The sequence below is a fragment of the Hoplias malabaricus genome, chromosome 11 (genome assembly GCF_029633855.1).
Source record: "Hoplias malabaricus isolate fHopMal1 chromosome 11, fHopMal1.hap1, whole genome shotgun sequence".
NCBI classification, from domain to species: Eukaryota; Metazoa; Chordata; class Actinopteri; order Characiformes; family Erythrinidae; genus Hoplias; species Hoplias malabaricus.
The window spans coordinates 15,134,695-15,161,303 of record NC_089810.1 but is presented as its reverse complement, the minus strand read 5'-3'; the positions used below and the strand labels follow the sequence as shown (position 1 = coordinate 15,161,303).

Genomic DNA, 26,609 nt, shown 5'->3' with positions numbered 1-26,609 from the left:
AGTGTCATCAAAATTTATGGAGTAGATGATGAGACTCAGTCACTTAGCAACCCTAGAAAATAAGAGCGCACACTTGTGTTAACTTAGCTCATAGTTTCTAGTGTTGTAGACGTTGTTAATGTAACACACCACAACAACACCATGCAAAAATATAGAAGAGCCTTATCATGCAAAAATGTTTATGGCTTTATGAAAATGTTTTGTAGACTGTCCCACTTGTATAGAGCAAAAAGGGAAACAAAGCTTCATAAGCCCATTTTAAAATGACTAAATGCAAATGTACAAAATATAAAATACAGTGAAACATGTTCACACTGAACCTATCCATGTCAGTGAACACTCACACAGCCTAGTGGACTAGGGGCAGTAAACACACCTGGAGCAGCGGGCAGCCATTCCCAGCACCTGGGGGGCAGTTGGGTATTAGGTGCCCTGCTGAAAGGCCGTGGTTTTCAGGAGGATGAGAGGACTATTCTTTCACTTCTCAGCCCCTGTTTTCCCTGTGGGTCATGGGCATCTTCCAGTTCTCTAAACATTAGGCCATGGCTGTATTTGTGTTGTCACAAAGCCAACACAGTTCAGTACAATTCAAGGCAGCCAATCAGAACAGATTAGTCATATTGATCATATTCTTGGTCAAATCTGATGGCAAGGGATAAGAAACACACATGAAACAGGGGCTATAATGGATGAATTACATTGTTCTTTCTGAGTGATGTCTGAAGCTGAATCACAGCGAACACCTAAGGAACATGACATCATCCCTCAGTTTCAGCTGTGATGTAAACATCTAGACAGCCACTATTTCACTGTAGTCTCTGTGTGTTTGGTACATCAGTGTGTATGGATATAATTAGGTTCAGTGGTTTTAGGGAAGCTGACAGTGCCTGCTCCTACATCATTCTTTTTTTTTTGTCATTCGTTTGTTTGTTTAATTAAATGGCACATGGTGCTCAACCAAATGTTTAAATGCATGACCTCCTAACCTTAATATTGCTGCCTAACCCATTTAAATATACATTACATTTTTAATGAAGGCCTGTTTGAAAACAAATGCAGATTAAAAACACTGAAATAAGACCATCAACTACTAGATTTAATCAATGTTAGTTTTAAATGGGGGTAATGTTACAAATAATGTTTGTCTTCACTTATCCACCATCTGCACCCCCACCCCCACCCCCACAGTGTATGTGTGTGTGTTTGTGTGTGCATGTGTGTGAGAGATAGCAACCCAGGAGCACAGGCCAGTGCTCATTTGGCATCTGGGGGATATAAAAGAGAAGGATGTTGAAAAGTGGCTTGAGAAAGAATTTCCACAGCTCTGAACGTGCTACAACTGCCTCTGTAGGTGAGTGGATTGGGATGAAATTATCCTCCATTATGTTGTTAAGTCACTAAAGGAACGATTCATGTAACAGTGAAGAAGCAAAATACTAAATCCCTTTAACAATTTACTCAGTCATTACCCAGTGAACAGTCAACAATGCAGAACAATCCCAATCACCTGCCGTGCTGCTGCTGAGTAACGGTCTCTGAGAAAATCAACAAAACCTGCTAATCCAGACATTTGCTGTGTGTGGTGTGTGTGCGAGAGAGAGAGAGAGAGAGAGAGAGAGAGAGAGAGAGAGAGATATTAACAAACCCAAACACACGCGGGGGACACAGCTAAATGCTCCATGCCGGACTTTTCCTCCGTAAATGAGGAGAGTCCAGCTGTTGGCCTCTGGCCGTCTGCGCGAGCTGCACGTGGAGAGGCGCTGTGTCACACTTTTAACAGCCAAAGATCACAGCGGAGCGAAAACTCTCTCTCTCTCTCTCTCTCTCTCTCTCTCTCTTCATGCGCGCCTCTCTCCACCCGGGACAGCTTTCTCTTTCAAAACAACAGACAGCTGTGCTCTTTCTTTTCTTTTGAAACTTGGGCATCACGCACGCTCTCACTTTCTAAAACTTTCCTCCGCGCGCTTGTAAGCTCATGCTAAAGAGTGAGACTGACGGCGCTGCCCGGTTCGAGGCGGCAGAAGGATTCCCGAACTTTAAGCGAGGAAGCAGCTGCTGATGGGCACGGACGCGCACGTTTAACAGCCAGAGACCACCGCGGATCTCTCTCTCTCTCTCTCTCTCTCTCTGCTCGCGTTACTGTATGGATGTCTTCTTACGCTCGTTCGCGGGACGCCGTTTGAACTTTTCCTCCTCCTCCCTCCCTCAGAACAATCTCTCTCTCCCTCCCTCCCCCGTTCCCTCACTTTCTAAAAGTTTTCACGGCGCGCGTGCGAGCAAATGCGAGGCGAGAGTGACGCCGCAGACCCGGTCTGAGGCGGCTGGAAGATGACGGAGCTTCACGCGGCGGCGGCGAGGAAGCAGCGGCTGCTGAGCGCGGAGGAGGAGCGCGTGCACTGCTTCGTGTGCGGCAGCGGCGTGACACCGGGCAAGGAGTTGCGGCTGTCAGTGCGCGCGCGAGCCCGCGACGGTGCTCCGTGCTTTCCGTTCCTGCAGGGTCAGGAACCCGCGCCTGGCGCGCGTGACGTTGGCGCAGACGGGTACGCGCTGGTGTGCGCCGTGTGCCACTGCTTCTTGCGCGAGCAGTGGAACGCGTTCGAGCGCAGCCGCACGCCGCTGGACAAGCGCGTGTATTGGATCAAGCGGCCGCACCAGTGTGACCCGCGGCGGCTCGCGCGCGGTGACTCCGAGGCGCGAGGAATGGGAAGTGGCATCGGTGACGGTTCCGAGTCCTCGTCTTCGTCGCTCTCCGACAGCGAGAACGAGCCCGAGCCAGAGGAGGACGAAGGCGGTGGGAACGGGAAAGCGCACGCGACCGTCCACGCAGCTGGAAAGCACAGCGCGCGAATGGCTATGTATGGGTCTCGCGAGGTGCATGGAACGGAAAGGCGCGCGACGCACGTCTTGAATCACGTGCATCGTGACGGAATGGTCGTGCACGGCGGCAGCAGTAGCAGGCAGCTCTTCTATGACATGAGCATCGATGAAGTAGCATCATCCAGAGCGTGCGCTGATGTCATGGGTCACCGTGACCGTGTTCTCCCACGCAGCAGCAGCCTCAGCAAGCATGACGTGGGCGTGGAGGATGCAGCGTCATCTCGAGTATGTGCTGATGTCAGCGCTGCCTCAGACATCAAAGAGCTCAGCATGACCAGCGAGGAGGAGGAGGACAGGGGGAGATGTGCATGCTACGTTTGTGGCAGGAGGCTTGTGCCAGGTGCCCACTTCCAGGTGAGCGTGCAGAAGCAGGAGCGAGCCACTGCTGAGCCTTTCTTCCCCTTTTTGTGGCTCCACACGCCTCCACCTGGTGCAGTGCCACTCAGCCCTGGCGGACGCACTTTAGTCTGCGCCAGCTGTCACTCCTCACTCCTGCAGCAGTGGCAGGCCTTTGAGCTGGCCGATGTGCCCGTTCTCCAGCGGCTCTATATGGTGCCCTTAGAAGCTGGTACCGCTGACTCTCTCTCACGCTCTGTTGATGGAACCGGACCCGAGAGAGTGTCCAAAACCCATCACCCGGCTCATCCTCTTGTTCCTGCAACTCCACCACGGCCGTCCAAAGAGGCCTGCTACCTGTGTGGACAGGACTGCAGGAGGGATGTCAGAGTGGCTTACGCTCGTGCAGGAGTGGGCAAAGCCCGTGGTGCGATGTATTTCCCATTCATCAACCTGCTTCCATGCCCTCCGGATGCCCAGGGCATGCGCGATGGCCAGGTGCACTGCTGCAGCACCTGCTACTCCATCCTGGAGGACATCTGGGCAGCATACCGTCTGTGCCTCAGTGAGGAACTCATCACTTCTATCAGCACCTTCCTTGGGAGATATCACCAGGCCACCAGTGTCAACCCTGGGACCCTTTCTACCTCCGTCCGAGCTGCAACAGCAACAAGCCACACCTCAGTCTGCTACCTGTGTGGGGCAGAGCTTTCCCCAGGTACGGAGTACCAGCTTCGAGTGAACCCTCCAGGTCGTTGCACCGAGCGAGAACCATTCTTCCCCTTCTTGACGGTGCACCCACCAGCTCCTCGTGCCCGTCCTGCTGATGCCACAGGCCTGGTGTCGTCCTGTGCCCTCTGTTATCATGACCTGCTAGGACAGTGGGCCTTGCACGAGGGCCCAGGACAGGGCCCTTCGAGCAGCCCCTGGTCGCGACAGTACTGCTGCGACACCTTCGTCTGCTTCTTTTGTCGGCGGGAAAAGAAGAGGCCACTGGGTCTGAGGGCTGTCACTGTGGCCCGGCTGCCCGTCTTCCTGTATGCTCCGAGGGTTGGACGCACACTGGTGGTGGACGACGGCAAGCAGCTGACAATCGGCTCCTGCTCGGAATGTAAGGCCATGGTGCTGGCTGGTCAGAACGACCAGAACGTGGAACGAGGAGGAGCAGCAGCAGGTAAACAGAAGGTAAGGATGCTGTTACATACATTACGTTTCTGCTGCGTCCATCAGCGATCGGATTCTCAGTTTCTGGCACTCTGCAGGTTACTCAGCGGGACTATGAAAGCTATATGTAATGTTTGCACATGCATGTGTTTTTGTCACTGCCATAACATTTAAGTTCTTTGCCCATTCGAAAACCCCAGTTGTGGTATAAATTTATGAATGATGACCAATATACATTTGGAAAAACAGCTTTCAAGATTTGAGTACGTGAACAGATGTTAAAACAAGGTTTATAAAGTTTCTGATTTTCTTATGACAGTATAACTGATGAGTACCACAGAGAAGCTAGCACATCTTCTATTGCTGGTCTAAATGACTGGGGGTTGGTCCATGTGCTCTATGAGCCCTATTTATTGTTCCTGGTTTGTGATGGTGCCCTGGGCCAGCATGAGGTAGTTCATCTGAAGCACAGATAAGTAAAGCATGACCTATGTGTTGATGTTGGAGTGTGATGTTGACAGACTGTCTTTTCAAGCTTCACTGTGGACAGTGGGGTGGCCCAGTGAGGCAGGGGGTAGATAAAGTGTGGAGCCTGTCGCATCATAGAAATAAATATTTTGGGAGAGAGCTGCTTTCTTCTGACTGCTTTTAAAAACACACTCCGCTAACTCTGGGACCTGGTGTGTGTTAGAGAGAGAAAGAGAGAGAGAGAGAGAGAGAGAGAGAAGAAACAGAACTGAGAGTGTGTTCACAGAGAATACGTTTAAAGAGCATGTGTAGTTTACATAAGAGAAACAGTGTGGGTTTAGCTGTGGGATGTGCACTTATGTGCTTAATGATTGTGTGTAAGGCAGTGTGCAAATGTCAGAGACCACACTTTGTTTATTTAATTTCCAAACAGTCACAAACCGCCATTAATTACAACTTGCAATCTGACCTGGTAGAGGATTAAAACTGCCAGGCAATGCATAAATTCATGCAGATATGAAACAGCAGCTTGGGATATTGTTCACATCAGCATGGGGAAAAATGTGATCTTAATGATTTTGACCATAGCCTGATTGTTGGTGCCAGAAGGGCTGGGATTTCCATGCACATCTGTCTACAGAGTCTACTCAGAATGGGGCAATTAAAAAAAGAAAAAAGCAATTGACAGTTCGGTGAACAGAAATGACTTGCTGATGAGTGAGATCAGTGGTGAAGGGTCAGACAGGTTCCAGCTGATAGAAAGACTCAGAAGATCACTCTGTGTGCTGAGCAGAAATGAATCTCAGAACTCAAAACATGTCAGACCTTTAGGCGGAAGACCACATCGGTTTCCACTTGTGTGAAGTAAAGAAAGCTGAGGCTGTAGTGTGCAAAGCCTCTCCGAACTGGACATTTGAAGCCATTTGAAGACTGGATTTATGTATTCTGGTCTGGCGGACCTTGATTTCTTTTGAGGCGCACAGATGACCAGGCTGACCATGTGCACCCTTCATGGCCACAATTCTCCAATCTCCATATGACTACTTCCAGATAATGCACAGTGTCCCAAAGCAAAAGTCACTTCTCGAACTGGTCATATGGATTCCATGTTTCATTTTCTTCAGTGGCTTTTCCAGTCACCAGACCTTATTTGGATGTGATAGAACAGGAGATTTATGCACCAGAAAGATCTGCAGGATCTATATGATACAGTAATATCAGCATGGACCAGATTTCAAAGGAATTCATTTTTTTTGCATGTTGACACTCAGGCTGATTTGAGAGCAAAGGAAGGCTCTGCTCAGTATAGTGTTTCTCTTAAATGCTCAGTGAGTGCCTGTAAAAGATGAACATGCTGTGTTGTTGTTTACTCTGTCCCTGCAACAGTAAACGTTCCAGTCTAATAGGCCAGCTTGACAGGGCCTTCCCCAAGCTTCATTTGGACACTGGCCTCTGGAGGCCAGCAGGCTCAGGCCAATCTAGTGTAAGCCAATAAATAGCTCAGGGAGGGGTGACCGTATGAGGAGAAACATGGAGGTGTATATGTCCCATACTAGCATTCATCAGGTGTAACATGAACACAGGGATCAAAGGGTTCACTCAGCAGGGCAGCTACAGGGGCAAGAAGCTGTGTGGCATGTGTGTCTATGTTTGTTTGTTTGTGTGTGTGTGCAAGATCGGGTATGTATCTTAGTGGGAAGGTGTTGATGGCACTAGGGTGTGAATAAGATACTTTATTCAACTTTATCATTTAATTTATACTGTATAGAAGTATAAAGTATGAGTGACAAATGCAGATAAAATTTTTCCCCTTTAATTTAATATTGGTATAGAAACCTATTTTATTCTTTTTAAAATGGTATTTCACACATATCTAATAAAAAACAATTCAATTAAATTTCTTTTCAAATTATTGGTTCCTAAGGGAAACCATTTTGAAAAAAATCTGCATGCAAAATGGCAACTTAAATATTGTATGTTTGTTAGTTTTGTTTGCTTGTTTTTTAAGTGATTTTTACTTGTATTATTCATTTACTGACTTACTAACTGACAGATAAATGCAGGAAGTTGTAAGTGCCCAAAGAATATGTATTTGTCCTGAGTTCACATTTAGCTCCTCGGTTCTTTAGGTGTCTTCAGGTGGCTATGACAGTGTCATCACTACTTTTAGCCCTTTTCCACCAAAGTAAAACAATTTAGTTCCCATTCGTGAACCTAGAACTTTTCAGCACATGTTCACCAACATATTGTGCTTCCTGAACCAGAAACTTTTGTTTCCACATGTTATCTGATTTGTGATTTGGAAAGAAAATTGGCAAATTAATGGAAATAAAAACAAGAAAATGCTCCATCTGTGTTTTTTGAGGAGTGGTGGTCGGTGCGACTCGAGGCGCGTTGGCAACATTTATTTTCACTGTTCACACTTTTTCACATGCTTAGAATAACAGCTCAGAACCACTCTGATCTGAACCTATTATAAACAGTGGATAAACCCTTGATGATGTACCCTTGGTTCCCATCAAAAACAGGTGGAAACGTGCCAATTTACTGGATACCACCAACGTTCTAAGAATCCTGAACTGAACCGGTTCAAGAAATAATAATGGAACTAAATAATGGAGTTCAGATATGATTGTGTTTCTTAAAGTTACAAGTTTTTTTTTCTTAAATAGAATGAAAGAAAGTTTTCCTCTACCAGCACATGTCCTATATATGTGGAAGCTCTTCCAGTGTCTGTCCAGCTGTTTTGCCTTGCTGCTAAGTGGTGTTCATAGGAGTGGCTGTATTAAGTCGTTCTTGAGGCTGCCTCTGACTGCGATGAATGAGAGAGGATGAGGTAGAGGAAGCGGTGTCTTTGTGAAGGTGTTTTGATTGGAGTGTAGACGGGTTTCACTGGCTGAGCACTGTGGAACGCGCCCAGCAGCAGAAACAATGAGCCTGATCAAGCCCTAGGAACAGAGAGGAAACACTGACAGATAATACTGGCCATGCTGGTCATGGAAGAATTCACTGTTTAATGGCAAACAATTAGGTTAGCGCAAGGGGCTAAAGGGCTGAACAAGACACAAGCATGAACATCTGCGAGTGTCATTCAAGCAGAGTGTATGAGTTTGCAAGAGAGAAAGTGTGTGAGTGAGTGTGTGTTTGAGTGCAGAGGGCCTTGTTGGAGACCCCAGCTGTCTCGTGTTGCTCTGTCTTGAGCAAAAATCATTAGAGGAGCATAAGTTAGAGAAGGAAAGAGCAACACAGCAGGAGGATGAAGAGTTTTTTTTTTTTTTTGCTTTTGTTGTGGAAATTTATGTTTGGTCAGTTCCATGGACTTTCTACTAGTTTTCCATTTTTCTGTATGTTTCAGTATGATCCGATTTTTTTTATTGTCTTGGTGTTTGAATGTCTACAACACAAATACCGTGATTTTGTTTACTATCAAATGTGACCAGTGAAAGTTTTTAAATATGATGCTAATGAGGGTTAAATAGTGGAAAAGAAATTTAAAGGAAAAAAGAAGAAATAAAATGTTGTAAAACCATGTCGTAAGCATCAGACAATAAACATCCAGTGTAATAATCAAGTAGATTTAGAATACTCTGCTGAAAGCACTTTATTTCTGTCCCGAGACAGTCTTCCCTTTGCTCTAATCCAAGCAGTCCTATGACCCTGAGAGACAGGGTCTCTGTGCGGCAGGGTCTCTGGGGGACAGAGTCTCTGGGAGTGGGGTTGTGGAGGGGAATTTGCTGGATGTGAAGATGTTTTTATGCAGAGCCAAGTCATGATCTAATGGCAGAGCAGGATAGGGAAAGGGGCGGGGGTAGTAATGGGTCCCGTGGTGGAAGAAACAGGTGCCGTGCCGTCCATTGACATGTGATCCACTCTAGATCACTGCTGTTCTCACTTGTGTGTCAAGAGAGAACTTGAACATCTGCTCTCTTCTCTACTCTCCTCTCCCCTCTAAATGTTTGAGTCTGTATGTATCAGTAGGCGAATATAGTCTTGTGCCTTTGAAACAGAACTTTTAGATGCCGTGGAATGTATGCATAAGTTAAAGCACAGCTGGGAAATTAAATGAATCCAAAGGTTTCTTGCAATTGTTACAAATTTAACAATTTAAAATAAAAATAACAATTTAAATTTAAAATAAATTGAATCAACTCAACAACATATTTGGTTTTGTTCATTTTAGATAAAAGCACTTTTAATCCTGATGTTATTTTTCTGCTGTAGCCTTTTCTCTTATCTCTCTCTCTCTTTTCTCTCTTGCTCTTCTGATGTGTGTGAAGTGCATGTGTTTTTGAGAGGTGGTAAAGTGTGGAATTGGCGTTCACTTGTTGGCTAAGTTCAAATTAGCTGGTGTAAGTGGAGCTATGCTGGGCCCTGGTGCCAGTGAGCCAGACGCTTTATATATAGAGCTCATCTCTGACTGGATCCACCATAATTACACAAAGCACGTCTAACCTGAAACCAGCCTAAGTGAGCATAGAGCAGCTCAGCTAACCTTTGACCAGCTTTAGCGAGTATAGCATAGCACACATATGTCCATAGGTCAGCCTTAAGAACCTGGCCACAGCTGAACTAGGGAACTAGATGGTGACCGTAAGACAACAAGGCTGCACATAGATCAGCATCACTCACTGCAGCCTGCAGTGTGACCTCATAAGTATTTTGGGGATTAGTTTGCCAGCCACAGGGCTTCCCCCTTGCCGTTTTATTGAATAAATATAGTGTGAACAGTTTCATATGTGTGTTGCAGCACTGTGTCAGCATGAAAGCACCTCCATGGCATTCCACTGATAAGAGAAAGAAGGAATGAGTGCTGAAGGAAATAATGGATGGAACACTGTCTCACACTTGCACTCAAGTATCCTCTTGAGCGTAGGAGATTGCATGTTTGTGTTTTTGTTCAGTGTGTTTTTGCTCATCATCATTGATGATGAGTGAAAGTCAGGAATGTATGTGCATATCAATAGGCAATTCATAGGCAGGAATGACTATTGGTGACAATCAGAGGGGTCTTATATATATATATATATATATATATATATATATATAAACACATTTACAGTAATGTACTTTCTGTTCCCCTTTGGAAATGTAGAAGTATGGTCATGTTTTTGTTCATTTTAGTATGCATGAACATATATTCTATAATATCCAAAATATGTTTGTATACATGATGTTGCCACTACAAAATTTCCAATAATCCTCAAAGAGAAACAAGCTCATGTCATTTATTTACTTTTTCAAACATCTGTATACTTTCTCATGGTCATTTGTCCACATTGTTGTAAAGTTGGTATATAGCGTAACATGAGCCACTGCTGGGTGTGTGACCTCTGTCTCATTAATGCTGCACAAATCTCCCTAGCGCAGGAAATACTACATTTCCCATGAGGCTCTGCTGATGGTTCCATGTCAAGCTTTGGAACTAAGGGTCAGACCTGGAACAGAAATCAGCTATAACCCACTTATTGAACAGGAACACACTTCTAATTTTTTGTTAAATGTTTGTGTTGGAGTGTTTGCGTATATGTGTATGTGTTTGTTTTCATGTGCCTTTTTCAGGTCATGCAAGAACTGGATCTGAATCTACATCTGTGATCATTTCCTTTCAGCAGTTGCAGACCTTGCAACAGTTCATCTGAAAGAATGCTTGTATGGGTAGAGCATGGATAGTTCAGTTGGAAGAGGCTACTCTTTCTGCACTATTTACCATGTCTTTTGGTTATTTACAAAGTTACTTTTAAGATATGCCAAGTTCATTCACATTTTAGAAAAGATGGAACTCACAAACCAAAAGGTTTCAATCAAGTGCAGTGACTGCCAGTGATTCAGAGGTTAGGTAGTGTTTGTGCAAGCCCACTGCTCATGATTGGCTGTTTTGTTTTCTGCTTTTCTCCAGATGGACTCCAAACATTACAGTGTCCTTGATCTCAGATCTCAGACAAAAGCATGGCGCCTCCATCACGGGCAGAAAAGCTTGTGACACTTGGGTTTGTGTTTCTCAGCCCAAATCCTGCGGAATTTGGGGAGGATTTACTTCCAAGCTCCTGGAAACTGATTCTCAATTCAGTGGAGAATTTGTGTGGATCTGAATGAGGCCCACTGGAATTGTGTTTTTAGTGCTTTGAGTGTGTGGAGGAGGGTTTTTTTTTGGGGGGGGGGGGGGGTAGACATGGAGGGGAGAGTGAGGGTGCTGTGAATGGGGTGGATGGATGGATGGTGGGAGGGTTGTTTGTCTTAACTTGGCTGAGAGAAGGAAAGAAGATCCATCCAGATTTAGAGGAGAAAGGGGACCTCTGTGGGGCTGAAAGAACCTGGATTGTGTGTCTATTAGTGTCTTAGCCAGAATTTCACTTTAGGGAGGTGCTGGTTAGTGTTTGGGGGGAGAAGAGCAACTATCAAGAGCATTATGTCCTAAAGATAATGTTCACCAAGTAATGTACTTTATTGTAGTTTCTCTAACCAGTTTAAGCAAATTCAGCAACTCCCAGTTGCCGACCTTGCATTTAACTATGTGGTTGATATAAGAATATTTGATCTACCTTTTACTGGACAAGGCATAGCAGATGTCTATGACCACTGACTGAGGACACTGTGTGTGTGTGTGTGTGTGTATGTGTTTTTGTTTGTTTGACCATAATAGATAGCAGTCAGTATTAAGGCAAGTCTAATATGTGGGAATGATTTTAATTTGTCTATTTACAGTGGTGGTTTAGTAAACAATCTGTTTGAAAAGTCTCCCACACACTCTGTCCCCTGGTGGTACCCCCAAGAGTCCATCTACAGGACCTTTAGATAAAGAATGTAATTGTACCATAATTCTATGCAGTTATATTGTTTAAAGTTGAATAAGACCTAAGGAACTACTGCAAGGCACAAAGCAGAACCAAAAGCCCCTGGCCTCCAAAAACACACCCTGGAAGAGGCGCCAATCCACCTACCAACGTCTGTTTTTGGACCGTAGGAGGAAATCAGAGCACTTGGAAGAAACCCATGTGGACTTGGGGAGAACACACCAACCTCCTCACAGACAGTCGCCCAGAGCGGGACTGGAACCCACAACCTCCAGGTCCCTGGAGCTATGTGACTATGACACTATCTGCTGCGCCACCCATCGCATACAACTGTTTGGACAATTTAAACGGATAAACTGGAATAACAGTTACTTCAAACTAGCTTCAGCTCTTAAAGTGGAACAGATTATTCATGAAGCTGATGAATAACACCAATAAGACTCGTAAACAGACACGTAAGGTGGAGCGAAATGTTTGACTAAGAAAATTGTGAATAAGATACATAGTTCATTCATTATCTGCAACCGCTTATCCAGTTCAGGGTCGCGGTGGGTCCAGAGCCTACCTGGAATCATTGGGTGCAAGGCGGGAATACACCCTGGAGGGGGTGCCAGTCCTTCACAGGGCAACACAGACACACATTCACTCACACCTACGGACACTTTTGAGTCGCCAATCCACCTACCAACGCGTGTTTTTGGACTGTGGGAGGAAACCGGAGCACCTGGAGGAAACCCACGCGGACATGGGGAGAACATACCAACTCCTCACAGACAGTCACCCGGAGTGGGAATCGAACCCACAACCTCCAGGTCCCTGGAGCTGTGTGACACTACCTGCTGTGCCACCGTGCCGCCCTAAGAAGCAAAGTTCTGCCTCCTAAACAACGTTTACGGTGCAAGGAAAATTCGATGACACCAGCCTTGACTAGTCAAAATATTTAAGGTGGATTTGGACAGTAAAGTCTTGTAAATGTAGGGAAATGGCAGCGGTTCATTCACTTTTTTGTCTTTTTCTTGCGGAGGTAGATGTTTTTGTGAAATTATGATGTTTTCTGCGTACATATGTTGATGATGGTACATTCTATAGTACATTGTCCAAATTTCTTAAACTACTTTCTTGCTTGTTCACTTGCTTGTTCCACTGTTTTGAAACTGTATTATAGTTCCAATTTTAAACACTTGGTGTCAATATTACAGATTGCTCCTTTAAAACTGTGCTGCCAGATTGTTCTTGGACAGTCTTGTATCCATCCCTAAGTGTGTGATTGTGAGTGGTCATGTGTGCATGCATCTGGATACCCGCCAGCACTCCGTACATTCCTCACAGGATCTTGGTGTCATAAGTCTCCATGATCTAGAAGCCGCTGTTTAGTGTAGTTTCTGTCTGACACACGCACACGCACACACACACTAACAGCTGCTCTCTGCAGTGTCAGTGCTGAACTACAGCTGTCTCTTGTCACCCTTGAAATAGTAGTATGAACAACCAGAAAACAAGTTTATCCATTTGCCCTTTTGCTACATTTTACAGTGCTGAAATCAAACAGCAGCAACTGTGTGCTATCCCAGCTGTAATGGATGACAAAAAAAAAGTTAACATAACAAGCAACAAAAAATTGCTCTACACCCTCTACTTCTTCTGAAGAATAGTAAGAAACTGCCATTACAGGATGAGGGCACTTCACACGTCACTTTCTCTGTCCCTTTTCCACTGACACTTGGGTGTTAGGCCTAGGCTCTGAAGCTCAGCCTGTTCCTGAAAGAGAGGGGTTGTGTTGCTGAGGGTGAGTCATATGGACGACTGGAAAACAAAAATGTCTTTTGATCTTTGATGAACCTGCAAAGACCCCACCCCCCATGCCCGGAGCACCCCTTCTTAAATCAACTTTACCCTTAAGCTCACTCTTTGCAGCAAAAACAAAATGTACACTTCATGACTTTCAAAATGATCAGATCACTGTACATTTCACACCACATTTTGTTCCTTTGAAAATGCCAATAAAGTGTAATACAAGTTGTTTCTGAGAAAAAAAGAATGTAGCAGGGAATGTCTTTTCTACAGAGTGTTGGATGTAAATAACTATTTTTGTAATGAAAACAGCTTTCTGCTCTTATTACTGAAAAGCATGTGTATGCACATATAGGCTATTCTGATTTTCTATTCTGAAACTATTGTAGTGTTTAGGTTTGGATTCAAGTTCAAGACGCTTGATTGTCATTTCAGCTATTGACCTATACATGTACACAAAGAAACCAAACACTCTTCCTCCAGCACCCAAAACATGAGTGCAGAAATACAGTACAATTATTACCAAGGGCTTACACTAAATACAGAACAGGACCAATTGACACTGCACAGTGAGTGTAGTTCTAGTGGTTGTTCTTTCCCCTCACCCTGCATCTTGGGTTCTCATTGGATGTAGCTCACACTGCAAATAACAGCACTATTGGATTTAGAGTCACTGACAGACTTAGACATTAAACCTGGTGGATATTCACCTGGCATTTGCAAGACTTCAGCGCTCACTCTGTAAACTTTTTGATTGTGCGTTTCAGTGGTTTACATACAGCGACTGAGCGAAAACAGATTTGCTTCTGACCTGAGGTTTTTGCTGGTCATTGCCAAAAGAAGGCTTGTCTGGAAAATTGAGGGGCTAAAATCATAAAGTATGAACCTGGAATTTGAGGATATGAGAAAGTGTGTGGTGAAAAGTGTGAAGCAGAACTGTTCCTGCCTTTCTGTAAGGTCTTAGATATTTTGACTATTGGTTGAAGACCCTAATTTCAATAAAGTTACTTAAGCAGAATAAATAGGTTCTCGAGTAGGCTTCATTAACTTTATATGTGTGTGTGTGTGTGTTTAATGGGGTAACCTGAAATGTTGTATTGAGTCCCTCATATAGACACTGGTACATATATACATGTACAACTCAAAACATTTCTTAACACTTTACCTTATGATCTCATTCATAATGCATCTCATGCTGGCCAGCAATTTTCAAACAGATCCTTCCTGAAACATGATATACTATGTTTAATGATCAAGTCCCAAGTAATATAGAGTTGTGATTGATGTTAGAAGCACAGAAAGTAATACATAATATTTCTAATACTGGGTGTGTTTTGCAACACTGTACATTATAGTTTGCCCAAAGAATGTTTTGACTGTTTTAAAGTTATAAGCACACTTTTCTTCTAATGATGGGCTAAATACCTCAAAAGTTTAATGAGCTTTGTTTGTGTGTGTGTGTGTGTGTGTGTGTGTGTGTGTGTGTGTGCATGGACTGACAGTCAAACTTAGGGACATAATAACATTTCTAATTAGGCCACAAACTTTGTAAGGAACTGAGGAAATAGATGCAGGGGAAAGTGACATCAGAAGTCACACAGGTGAAGGAAGTCTTGGCCACATTTTTCCACTAATAAGGTTGTAGTTGGCGCTGCAGTTGATATTTACATTTTCTTACAGGAAAATGTATTGATTCACAATTAAGTAAGTGGTGTGTTAGTGTGGATGAGGCTTGCATCTTCACAAGTGCTTGAAGTGTTTGCTCAAGCCTGACAAAGTACAATTTCAGATATCACTAACACTTCACGAGTTCACATTTCAAGTCTGGGTCTATTTCATTTCTCACCTTTGACTGTTTATTTTTACTTTTACCATTTAATTGACTTTTTAACACATTTTTCTACACTTCTTCCTCTCTGGCCTCTATGGATTTTATGTCGATTTGGAATGTTGTTTAAAGGGATTGACTAATTGGTGCATAAGATAACAGCTGCTGTTTTTACTACAACCTAACTGAACAGGTTGGAGAAACAACCTAGAACTCTACTGTTTGTAATTGATGTGTCTGGATCGGGTTAGGGCTCATTTCAGACATTATCGGGTTAAATTTCTAGAAATAGCTTCAGTTTGGAAAACAAATTTTCATTTTTTTAAGGTTTAATCCGTCCTGCTGGTACTTCATTCTTACACCCTCCCCAAGTGTTGGTAGTTGCTTGGTGGTCTTTAGGCTGGTTCTATGTGTGTGAGAGTATGTGTTTTCACTCTTGGCAGGTTTCAGCTGTTCTGTTGTTATGTGCTGCTGAACTCAGGCTGAACTGAATGAATGGGGGAGTCTCTCTGGTCCCGTGTGAACCTCACTCTGTGCCACCCAGCCATTGTCCTCTGACCTGGGAGCTCAACTGGAGCCAGCCAGCGCCTGGAAGGGGTTTTGGGAGGGAGCTGAAGCACCTAGCTCAGGCCTCTGCTCTTGGCTCCAGCACAGCTCTGTCAGGCCTCCCAGACAGGGGCCCTGAGACTTGGCAACTCAGTCTGACCCTGGCCCCAGGCTGCAAAGCCCCTCAAAACACTGTGCTGATTTCTTACACTGGCAGCTGCCCAAGAACATCTTTCTCTTTACTTCAGTCTCCAATCTCTCTCACTCTCTGTCTCTCTCTCTCTCTCTCTCTCTCTCTGTCTCTCTGTAGCATGAATGGAGCATTTAAAATGAAAATTTTGCATCTCATTAATCTCACATTAAATCAGAGAATATTATATTAATACAACATAAGATTGTAAAGTCATTAAATAAATCACACATCAAGGTTTTTAAAAAATCTACAAAGTTTTTGTTCAACAAGGGGTTCCCGTGTTCTCATGACTGTATGAGTGCACATAGGATGTATGACCCCACTCAGAGAGAGAGAGAGAGAGAGAAAGGTTTCTAGTATTTGGTGTGTGTATAACAGAGATAGGTGGTGTGTGGGTTCCTCACTGCGTGAGGGTGTTTACTCTCTGTGTGCTGTCGAGTGCTCAGGCAGCGGAAGCTGAAGGCCTGGTCAAGCCAGTTGCAGAAATCATTGTTTATTTTTCCTCTCAATTTTTTGTCACAACAGAAAGGGAACTCTTTTTTCTACCCTTTCCTGCTGGCCAGACCTGTTTGTGCAATACATCAACCTGGCCCCATTCACCTCTCCCGGACACCTCTCCTGGTCTGTTCTGTCTCAGTTCTTATCTGCTCCCTGCAGACGGGAGGCAAGTGAGTGAAGAGTACATGTTCTGACCCAACTGCTCATATTGTATTTCCTGTGGAATCTGCATCTGTAGCCCATGGTTCATTGTTGTCATAAGAACTGCCTCAGTACCTGTTTAATAACTCAATAATGAAGTTTTAAATGAAGGATGCTGAACACCAATCTGAAAATGTGAAACAGGTGTGGGGTTTTTTTATCCAAAAACAAAAAAACCCATGTACATGTACATGACTGTTTCCTGAGCTATTTTACTGTTGGTGTAGCATAGTGAGTAATACCTCTGCATTCAGCGTAGTAAACAAGAGTTCCCTGACATCATGCTTCACCAAAAGGAGTCCTTGGGCATGACGCCTAACACTGTATTCACCTAACTCTGTAAGATGATTAGCAATCTCTCTGGATGAGTGTCTTCCAAATGATATATCTAATTGTAAATGTACAGTACTATGCAAATTCTTAAGCCCCTAAGATTATTATTAATTAAAATCAGTTATCTTCTCAATAAGTGTGGTGCTTGTATACAATAATATATAATTACAGTACATACAAAAGCCTAAATGCAGTAAAATTTAAAGGATTTTTTTCTTCTAAAATGTAGAAGATGTATTGTAGGCGAGTGTGAAGAACAAAGTATGTTTGTGGCGCAGCAGGTAGTGTCGCAGTCACACAGCTCCAGGGACCTGGAGGTTGTGGGTTCGATTCCCGCTCCAGGTGACTGTCTGTGAGGAGTTGGTGTGTTCTCCCTGTGTCCGTGTGGGTTTCCTCCGGGTGCTCTGGTTTCCTCCCACAGTCCAAAAACACACGTTGGTAGGTGGATTGGCGACTCAAAAAAGTGTCCGTAGGTGTGTGTGAGTGAATGTGTGTGTGTGTCTGTGTTGCCCTGTGAAGGACTGGCGCCCCCTCCAGGGTGTATACCTGCCTTGTGCCCAATGATTCCAGGTAGGCTCTGGACCCACTGTGACCCTGACTTGGATAAGCGGTTACAGATAATGAATGAATGAATGAATTGGGTGGGTCCAGAGCCTACACAGAGTCACTGGGCGCAAGGTGGAAACACACCCTCGAGGGGGCTCTTTGATCATATGGATTTTAAAAATCAACAGCACAATTGATTTAACATAATTAAGTATTTTTACCCTGTAAAACTAGTGGACAATAACTTGAAATAATACTGAACAGGGATTTTTTTTAATAGCAAAAAAGTTTATTGATCAGATAAATAGCTTTTTAACTTCTCATATTCTTGGGTTCCTAAAAGGTTTGCACAGTATCAGTGTTTATTCTATTTAGGACTTTTCGCTGTGTCTGTACATGTAAATTATATCTTTACTTATTAGCTTATCCATTCACAATGACTTGTGTGGTGCCAAAAAGCAGTCCATCTGAAATACTGAGGGTGTTAAGAAACTGAAACCCTCAAAGGCATTGGAAAATATGAACTTCAGCCACTTTTTCTGGGTGCCTGGATGCCTTGAAAGGCTTCAGTGATAAGTTTGTTTTCTGACAAGGAACAGTGCAGTGTTTAATCGTTGTCCTCATCTAACTCTGCAATCATATGTTAACTATGTTAATCATAATAGTAATAATAACAATTATAAGTATTATTTGTATAAATTCTATATGGGCATTGTATCTGTTGCACTCCAAGAAGATGTATGAAAACCTGGACCTGCTGGAAATAAGGCAGTGCTTCATTTTGCAAGCTTCATGATGCATGTTAAAGTCCTGTGAGATAATCCCAACATATGCCCTTGTGTCAGGTGGACACATACAGTCATGATCCTACACTGATAAAGACAGGGAAATGGGCTGAGGTCATGTCTAAGCAAAGCAGGGAATTCAGTCATCTGTGGAGGGAGCCTGTGAAAGTCAGAAGAGAGGGAATGAATGTCTTGGGGGGCAGAATGTACAGAAATCTGCTGAAAGTTTCTGATGTAGGATTGAAACAATGTTCCAAAAGAAAGGATAAGATATGATTGAATATTTAGGTTGGTAGGGGAGCTTGTGGAGGGTGTTTTGGAGGGTAGAAGAGGGAAGAGCACCACACCAGCAGAGACAAATAATCTGCTCTCTACTGCTAATCTACGGTCCAGTTTTGTGTGGTTTTCTAAGTCAACTTCGATATTATGGAGCCTTCCAGTCTGAGTCTTTGTCCTGTGGGCTCTCATCACTGCACGCCTCATTCACACTTCCCTCCACACACTACCTCCCAGCTAGTCTAGGCCCTGCTGAATTAATGTGTTATTCAGAGCACAGACACCCTGTCTCTGGTTCAGAAAGAAATAGAAAGAGAGTTCTTTGGACAGTGTTTGATTTAGAGATTAATATAATAAAGTGCATGTTATGCCATAAAGATTAAAGAGCAATGACTCATCTTCTCTTCTTGACCTATCATATGTGTTTTTACCTAAGGTGGTGTTGCAGCCAGTGATTAATATACATTGAAACAGAGTGATACCAGCAGTACATTGAGAAACTCAGAGAATGCTCTTGTCACACAGCCTCTATGTTTATGCGTGTGTTTGTTGTGCTCTGCTGTTTGTTTTCAATAGTTGGCTTGGCTGAAGGAAAGTGGGTGGTGAATATGAAGCATTTGTTTTGGTCTTAGATGCTGGTGCTCTAGTGTGATATCTAGTATCAGAATGTTGGATATATCACCTTCAAGATTCTCAGAGTACTGATCTAGGAGCTGTCAGCAAGATCATTTTAAATGTCCTATGTCAGCACTCCTATTTTGAATATAAATTGGTACCCTTTATGAATGTAGACCAGAGCTGTGTAAGAAAAGTATGAGATCTTACTCTTTATGTATTTTTTCAAGACCTTACCATGCCTAAGAGAAATATGTCAGATTAAGATGTCATCTCAGTTACAATATTTATTTTCTCAGGGTATAAGCTTTCATTGCTTGTCAGCAACTCTAGCCTCTTTAACCCCAGAAATACTAAAGAAACAAACTGGACACTGCCAGTTGGTCAGATAGAGTAAAGGGAAAACAGTGTAAATTTGATTTTCGGTTATTGCCTGAAGGCCAGGTGGTTGTGTAGGGCTCACAGCCCAAGAATCTGAAGGACTGATAGAAGAGAACCGCCTCTAAGAGAGGAGATGCCCTGGTCTACTCAGCAGCCCACAGGACTTCCCCTACTCCTGCATTTACTTTGCTAATTACACAGCTGCGTGCTAAGTACAGAGAAGAAAGAGCAACCTAGAAATCTTCCGAATGACTTCCAGCCAGATCGAGCCAGCCAAGCACAGAAGCAGGAAGGAAAAGCTCACACAGCTGGACAAGGAGGTATACACATGTGTGTTGTGTGTAAGCAGATCAACATATGAACCTGGATGCACATTCCATAGAGTGAAATTTTGGACGAGATAGAGGAAGAGGAAGGATGAGGGAGAGAGGAAGCTGTGTTAGTATTTGCAGTGTTTGAGTATAGGATGTCCTCCAGGTGTGAGACAGCATTGGCAGGTGGAATGAGACACACAGCTGGACTAAGGCACAGCTGCCAGAGAGAGAGAGAGTTTTTAATTGTACGTATAAATATGTCTTCTAGTTGCACTTTTGCCATGATAAATCATTCTGTGTGTACGTTATAAGCAGATTTGTTCAATGAGCATTTTTGTATACCACAATGGGTTGGTTTCCCAGATTTGGATTTAGCCTAGTGGACTGTATACTCCTTCTATAACTCCTCCTTCAATGAAAGCTTAATGATTCCTGAGATCTTAAAGTAGCTATCTGCAATTTTTCGGTTTTATTTAACAGAATCATTATTCTTGTTATTTTTTTTAACTCTTTAATTATTATAGTAATACTCCGTTTTCACTGTTAGATTTAAAGGAATAAGGATTTTTGCCCTGTGATATTAAGATGTTTGCTTAAATAGATTAAATATCATATTTACAATCTGACTGTGGAATAAATCAGTGCACATTCTGTTTTCAAATTATGGTGTCGTGTAAGAAAAGAATAATACAAATGGTCACCTGGCTGTTGCAAGACTAATACATGATTAGAAAAATAGGATCACACAAAATCATTGGCCCTTGTTGGATATGATTATCCGTCTTTGCTTTAGAACTTACAGAGGTCATCGAACAGTAATCCATTATCAGTAATGGATTAAAGTAATGCATTTTGACATTTATAGCCTGTACTAAGGACCTGTAAGGAACTGTAATAGTTTCTTTTCACCAGTAAATATGTGAACAAGTCTGTGAATGTGTGTGTGTGTGGGTGGGTGGGTGTGTGTGTATGGGGAGGCGGACACAGCTTCTCTGATGAGCTCTAATGGGGTGCAGAGTGTTGTGTTCACCACTGGGCCTCTCTCACAGAGAAGGGCACCAGGACAACTGGTCATTCCTGCAGCGAGGGGGAAAGTTCAGCCAAAATAGCCCAGGCAATGTGCTAATTTTACCCTTTACTCCCCTCCTGGCCTCTGAGGTGCTTGCCAGGGCAGTCTGCAGACTAGATAGCCCCCAGCTTGGTGGCTGTAGTGCATGCTGTACTGTAGTTATTCACTCTTCTCTGCTCATGCACACACCGCCCCCATCCTTCACCCATACAGACCCAAAGCCACCTGGCCCATTGCATGCCCTGCCCACACCCTGCCAAGACAGCTGGACATGTCAGCCGACCTAGACAATGGCTGCCTTGGTCCTTTCTACACTCTCCACTGCTGGTCACATGAATCAAAAGCTGAACAAGGATTATGACTGGATTTGTTGTCAAAATCAGAGCTATCACTTATAATCAAAGCAGTTTGTGGAGTAAAGGTCACTTACTATTGTGGGAGGCATATGTATGTAGCTTGTAAACATTGCTTTGTGAGCAAAATATGTGCATCATTTCCACATTAAAAATACATTAAATTTATTTTAGCTTTAGTTTATCTGATTTTGTAATAACTTCATAAATGATAATATAAAATAATTACCATCACTGCAAGCTTAAACTGGAATCAGAATGTTACACTGTGTTGGTGAGGTCTTAGTGTTCTCAGCTGTGTCCACCGTGCAGTAATCCGCAATCCTCATCATAGTTCACTCCACTTGGTGCTGCAATGGGTATATATGTGCTGGCTAGATTTGAGGCTAACTCTAACTGTATGTGGAGTAGTGTGGCCTCAGCAGTGCTGTAGTGTGTGTTTGTGGGGGAGGAGTGGGCGAGCAGGCCTGAGCGTGGGATCAAACAGGCTTTGGAGCGCTGGAATAGTTTCCGACAGACTGGGCTGCATGTTGACATCACTGGCGTTCCTCGCAGAAAGAGCCATAAGCGTGCTGTATGGTAGAGAGCAGCCACTACAGCTAGTGAGCCCTGGATGTGATTGTATCAGAGTGCCACCAACAAGGCATAACGTACTAAAGCTATATCAGAGGAAAAAGGAACATCTCACAAATGAAGTCACCTTAAATTAAGCTTAGGTTTGCTTATTTCGTAGCCTATACTTTTTGTATATTGGTGCTACAAGGCTAAGAAATAATGATTGCTTAGACCAAAAACAGCATGCAACAGAATATATCAGGTGGTAAGTGAGTAAGTAAATAAATAAATAAGTCTCATATTAGAATCTCCAGTTCAACTCACTTGACACTGCATGACAGTTGTCAGCAAACAAGGGAATAAACATGGACTGAGGTGACGTGTCCCCTCCAATATCCAGTGATTATTGAACTGTACCCACCAATAATTTGATCTCTTCAAAAAAATAAAATAAAATAAAAATAAATCTGTCAACGTCTCATTAACCTAGAGGTGCAGAAAGGGTTAAATGGCGTTCTCTACTCAAGTCCTACCTCCCCGTAACATGTCACCCCCATGTCACGTGAGACTCTGTAGCCACGTTTGTTTGTGAGCCGCGCCAAAACTGGAAGGAAAACTTTCCGGTCATAAGTGAGTATTACTGTGCAAGCTCAGGTGCATCGTGGATGACACATGGGTGTCAAACGTGAGTGAGGATGGTAGCAAAAAAGAGAAGAAGGTAGACAAAAGGAGCTATTTTTCAAAGAAACATGTTTTTCATAGGAACACTTAAAGTCAAGTTCGCTAATGAAATGAGTCCATCATAATAACAGCAGGCTAAAATCGTCTGTAGCTATGAAGTACCTGGTTTGGAAATTAACTGCACAGCAAACTGCCAATTGCCCATTCTCTTCCTGTGTCATTTTATTATGGAGGAAATGGAAAAACAAAAAAATTAAAATAAAAACACAACAGGCAAGTGCGGGGTTGCGGGTTGGTGTAAGTTTCATTGGTCCCCACCAATGTCAAGAGCAAATCTACACGAATGTAATCTATAAAAATAAACAGCATTTCTAAAAGTAGTAGCACTTTAAAAAACAAGTTTTCCCGTATTTCCAAATCTAACAGTTTATGACCCTATGTGCTTTCACTCGTGTCAGAATGTTTATTCAGTGGATACACTTGCATCTTTCAGGCTGTTGTTTCCCTCTCTCTTTTCTCTCTTCACTCCTCATTCACTTTTTTTTCCCACTGAAGAATAAGATGTCTGTTTTGAACAACACGTGAAAAATTGTCTGTATCTCGCCTCCACTGTTCTGTTCTTACCCAAGACTCCAGAGACATAATCCCATGTGAATCTTCTCCCTCTTTTTAAATCCAGTGGAGGAGCTCTGTCTCCTTTTTAATACTTTGGCGTCCTCTAATATTGTGGACGTCTGTGTCCACGTTTGTGTGTGGTTCCACTACAGCACTCAACAGGTCCTCTTTCTGTAAGAGCTTGTATAGTTTTAATTGGACTGTGCGGGTCAATGGAATGCACTGACCAGGGCCGATTGCAGCCGACATGGTGTGTGTGAGTGTGTGTGTGAGTGAAGGAGAGCTGGTCAGTATGTACAGTAGGGCTCTGTGTGCGAGGCTGTTGGGAGAAGAATGGGTCCAGTGGTGCAAGGAGTGCTCCCAGTTGGGTGTTTTATACTGAACACACTGTAAAAGCTGACAGCAAGCCACAGAGCAGAAAGTGAATTGAAGAAGGAAAAAATGTGTGTGTGCTGCATGTGCTCCCAGAGATACTCTTAGCACGTTCTTTTTAAAGCTTCAGCTCCAAGTCCAGGAAAAACCTGATTACTGCCTGATTAGGCAACTGCACTCCAGATATTTATGTTTATTATGAAGATCAAAAGCAAATGTCAGTCATGTCAATGGAAATATATTAAAAGAGTTGTAAGAATGATTGAAATATATTAAGCCATTTAAATCATGTTTTTCAAAGCTGTAATGGTAGTATTCCTTTTTTTTATTGACCCTTGGGCTTAAGAAAGACAAAGGAGCAGTGGTTATAGCAGGAAACAGCTTTACTCATCAAGTGTGAACATAGAGAAGGACATGGCATTCTTTGCACATTCTTACAGAGTTGAACACAATGCACATTGTAGGCTATCAGCATCACAGGCAATATCAAAACATTGCATTCCAGTAGTGTATCCTTCTTCACCCCTCCTCTCTCTCTCTCTCTCTCTCTCTCTCTCTCTCTCTCTCTCTCTCTCTGGGAGGGATTAGTGTGGCCACATGTTGGCCGGTGGAGGCCAGTGGTGGCTCCAGGCAGGCGCGCGGGCGGCGTTGCTCATGGTAACTCGATCGCTGGCGGCTGCAAGGCTGTTTGATTTATTCCCCAGGCCCAGCAGATGGCTGCAACAGGAGTTTGTTTAAGTTCGCTTCAGAGCCGGGCTGGCCGCCAGCAGAGAGGAGGAGGGAGGAGAGGAGCGTGAGGGGCTGCCAGAAAAATGTTCAGCGACTCCGGACGCCTAACCACCGGCACTGACTCCACACCAGAGCCAGGCTCCTCCAGCCCCCCCACACACGCTCACAGATGTTTGAGTGTGTATTTGTAAAGCAGTGTGTATCTCAAACCTTTTACACACTTTTATTCACATGGCGTCATTGTAGCAACAAAACACTATATCCACAGTTTGTACCATGTTACTTTAGAGCATTTCTGTTCTGTTTTATTTGTCAGGAACTAATGCTGATCTAATAGATTCATTTAGATTAGGTGCTGATTATTAACCATTGCAGGAGCTTTGCTGTTCAAGCCATGTCCTCAGCCACATGCTAACTTGTAAGTTTGGATACTATTTTTTTATTAGCTGCTTTAAGGTAGGTGAACCTAATCAGTTTTATTTCTGTTGTATTTTCAGCAATTTTAAGTCTGAATTAAGATGAGTTAAGTGGCTTATTGTTCATTGTAAGTCTTGAGTGTGAGTCGTTGAACAGCTTAGTGTTTCAAAATAATTAGCATCCTTTGTGTAATACACCGAAAAACAGACACTCGTTTTGTTAAATCATCCAAGGAAACACTTACCCACACTCACGCTCCCCTTTTATCACTGTTAATGTAACCCACACATTTTCTCTGTGTGTTTTTTTTTCCACACATGCACACAGGCAGTATCTGTTGTGATGAGATGGGTGTTTTAGTGGGGGCTGTTTGAAGATGGTGGAGGTGTCTGCCCAAATGGGCGACTGCTGAAGGGAAACATATGGTCGTTTCCTTTTTGCTCGCTAACCCGGCGAAATCTGCTGCTCATTCAGAGCCATTAGTCGGCACAGGGCAGAAGCAGCACACTGTGTGCTCTTATCATAGTGCTTCTCTGTGCGCTATCAAAAGCATAAAGGCAAATAGCGGGAGATTCCTGGTGGTGGGGTTATGAATGGAGGTGTAGGGGCTTGATCAACAGTCTGGTCTTCAGAGTGTAGGTGAAACAGAGCTACTGATATATACAGGGCCTGATGTACTATGGTCATTTACATTTCTGTAGCTTGTACTAAGGGAGTCAGTTATTAGGAAGCAAGGTTGGTCATTTATTTTTGTGTTAAAATGATTAGGTTTGCAAATAAGTTTAGCGGTATCATATAATTGTTATTCAAAATACAAACATTCCACTTGTTTGTCATTTTATGGTAACTGTTGTATTGAAAATGACAGCTGTCATTTATTCAGCAAATAATAACCAAAAAAGAATTTTGAAAATTGAGAAGAATTTATTTACCACTGCATTCATTGTGAGTTCCATCAAGGCCATAGCATGTTTTTATGTTTTTATATTATATATGTGTTCTCATGGGGATAATATTGTATCCAAAAGTAGATGTGAGTTTTGGTTTAGATGATTTGGTTCATATGATTACATGCGTATGATATTCTTAATTATTTTATAACTACAGCCCAAAATGGTATCAAAATGGCGATCAAATGCATCACACACATGAAGGGGTTTAAAGCCCATGAGTATTGGGTTGTGGAACACTGGAATAATGTTCTCTGCAGTAGATGTGGTCCATGCACCTGAGGGGTTGGAGCAGCATTTGTGATCCAGAGCCATTCATCCAATAATACATGACCTCACAGATCCTCTTGAGACTGAATGCCATAAAATTTCCACAGTATATTCCATTTATCTTGAAATGTGGAAAATTAAAGGTTAAGGTAATGTGCAGCTGCCATTTTTCAAAATAAATAATAATGTCAAACCAAAATATCACTTACATAAGTAAGCTGGTTTTGATATAACAGCGAGATGTATGTACGGTGCCTGGTTTATTGGTGTGAATTTGGCTGTTGCCTCTTTCAGGATGTAATATTAGAATATTCTACGTTAGATATGACATGGCACAGTGTTCTGCAGGGTGTCCTGTAGAGGCTGGTGTGACTCAGCAGATGGCTGTTGATTGGCAGATGAACTTGGCCTTGAGATTGCCTGTGTGCAGTGTGTTGGGGCTCTGTTAGCTGTGCAGATTTACACTGTAGAGAGGCCGCAGGCAGAGGAAACAGTGTAGGTTGTGGTAATGGGGAGCAGATCCAATGTGGAAGGACTTTGCTGCTTTCCTATAAGCTTTAGAACAGTGTGACTAATGTGGACTAAAACCATGACTTGGTGCAAAGTAGTACATGGTGCATGTGAACGTACATGGGGACTGTTCATCTGGCAGTAA

General features: G+C 43.2%; 1 protein-coding gene across 2 annotated transcripts in view; it reads left to right on the top strand.

The window, feature by feature from the left end:
• The first annotated feature begins 3,645 nt into the window (after positions 1–3,645).
• Positions 3,646–26,609, top strand: part of gse1b (Gse1 coiled-coil protein b) — a 247,540-nt gene continuing 224,576 nt past the window's right edge. For both annotated transcript variants that reach the window (XM_066685208.1, XM_066685207.1), the window contains exon 1: positions 3,646–4,398. In XM_066685208.1, coding sequence (XP_066541305.1) covers positions 3,646–4,398 — 753 coding nt within the window. The remainder of the gene's footprint in view (positions 4,399–26,609) is intronic.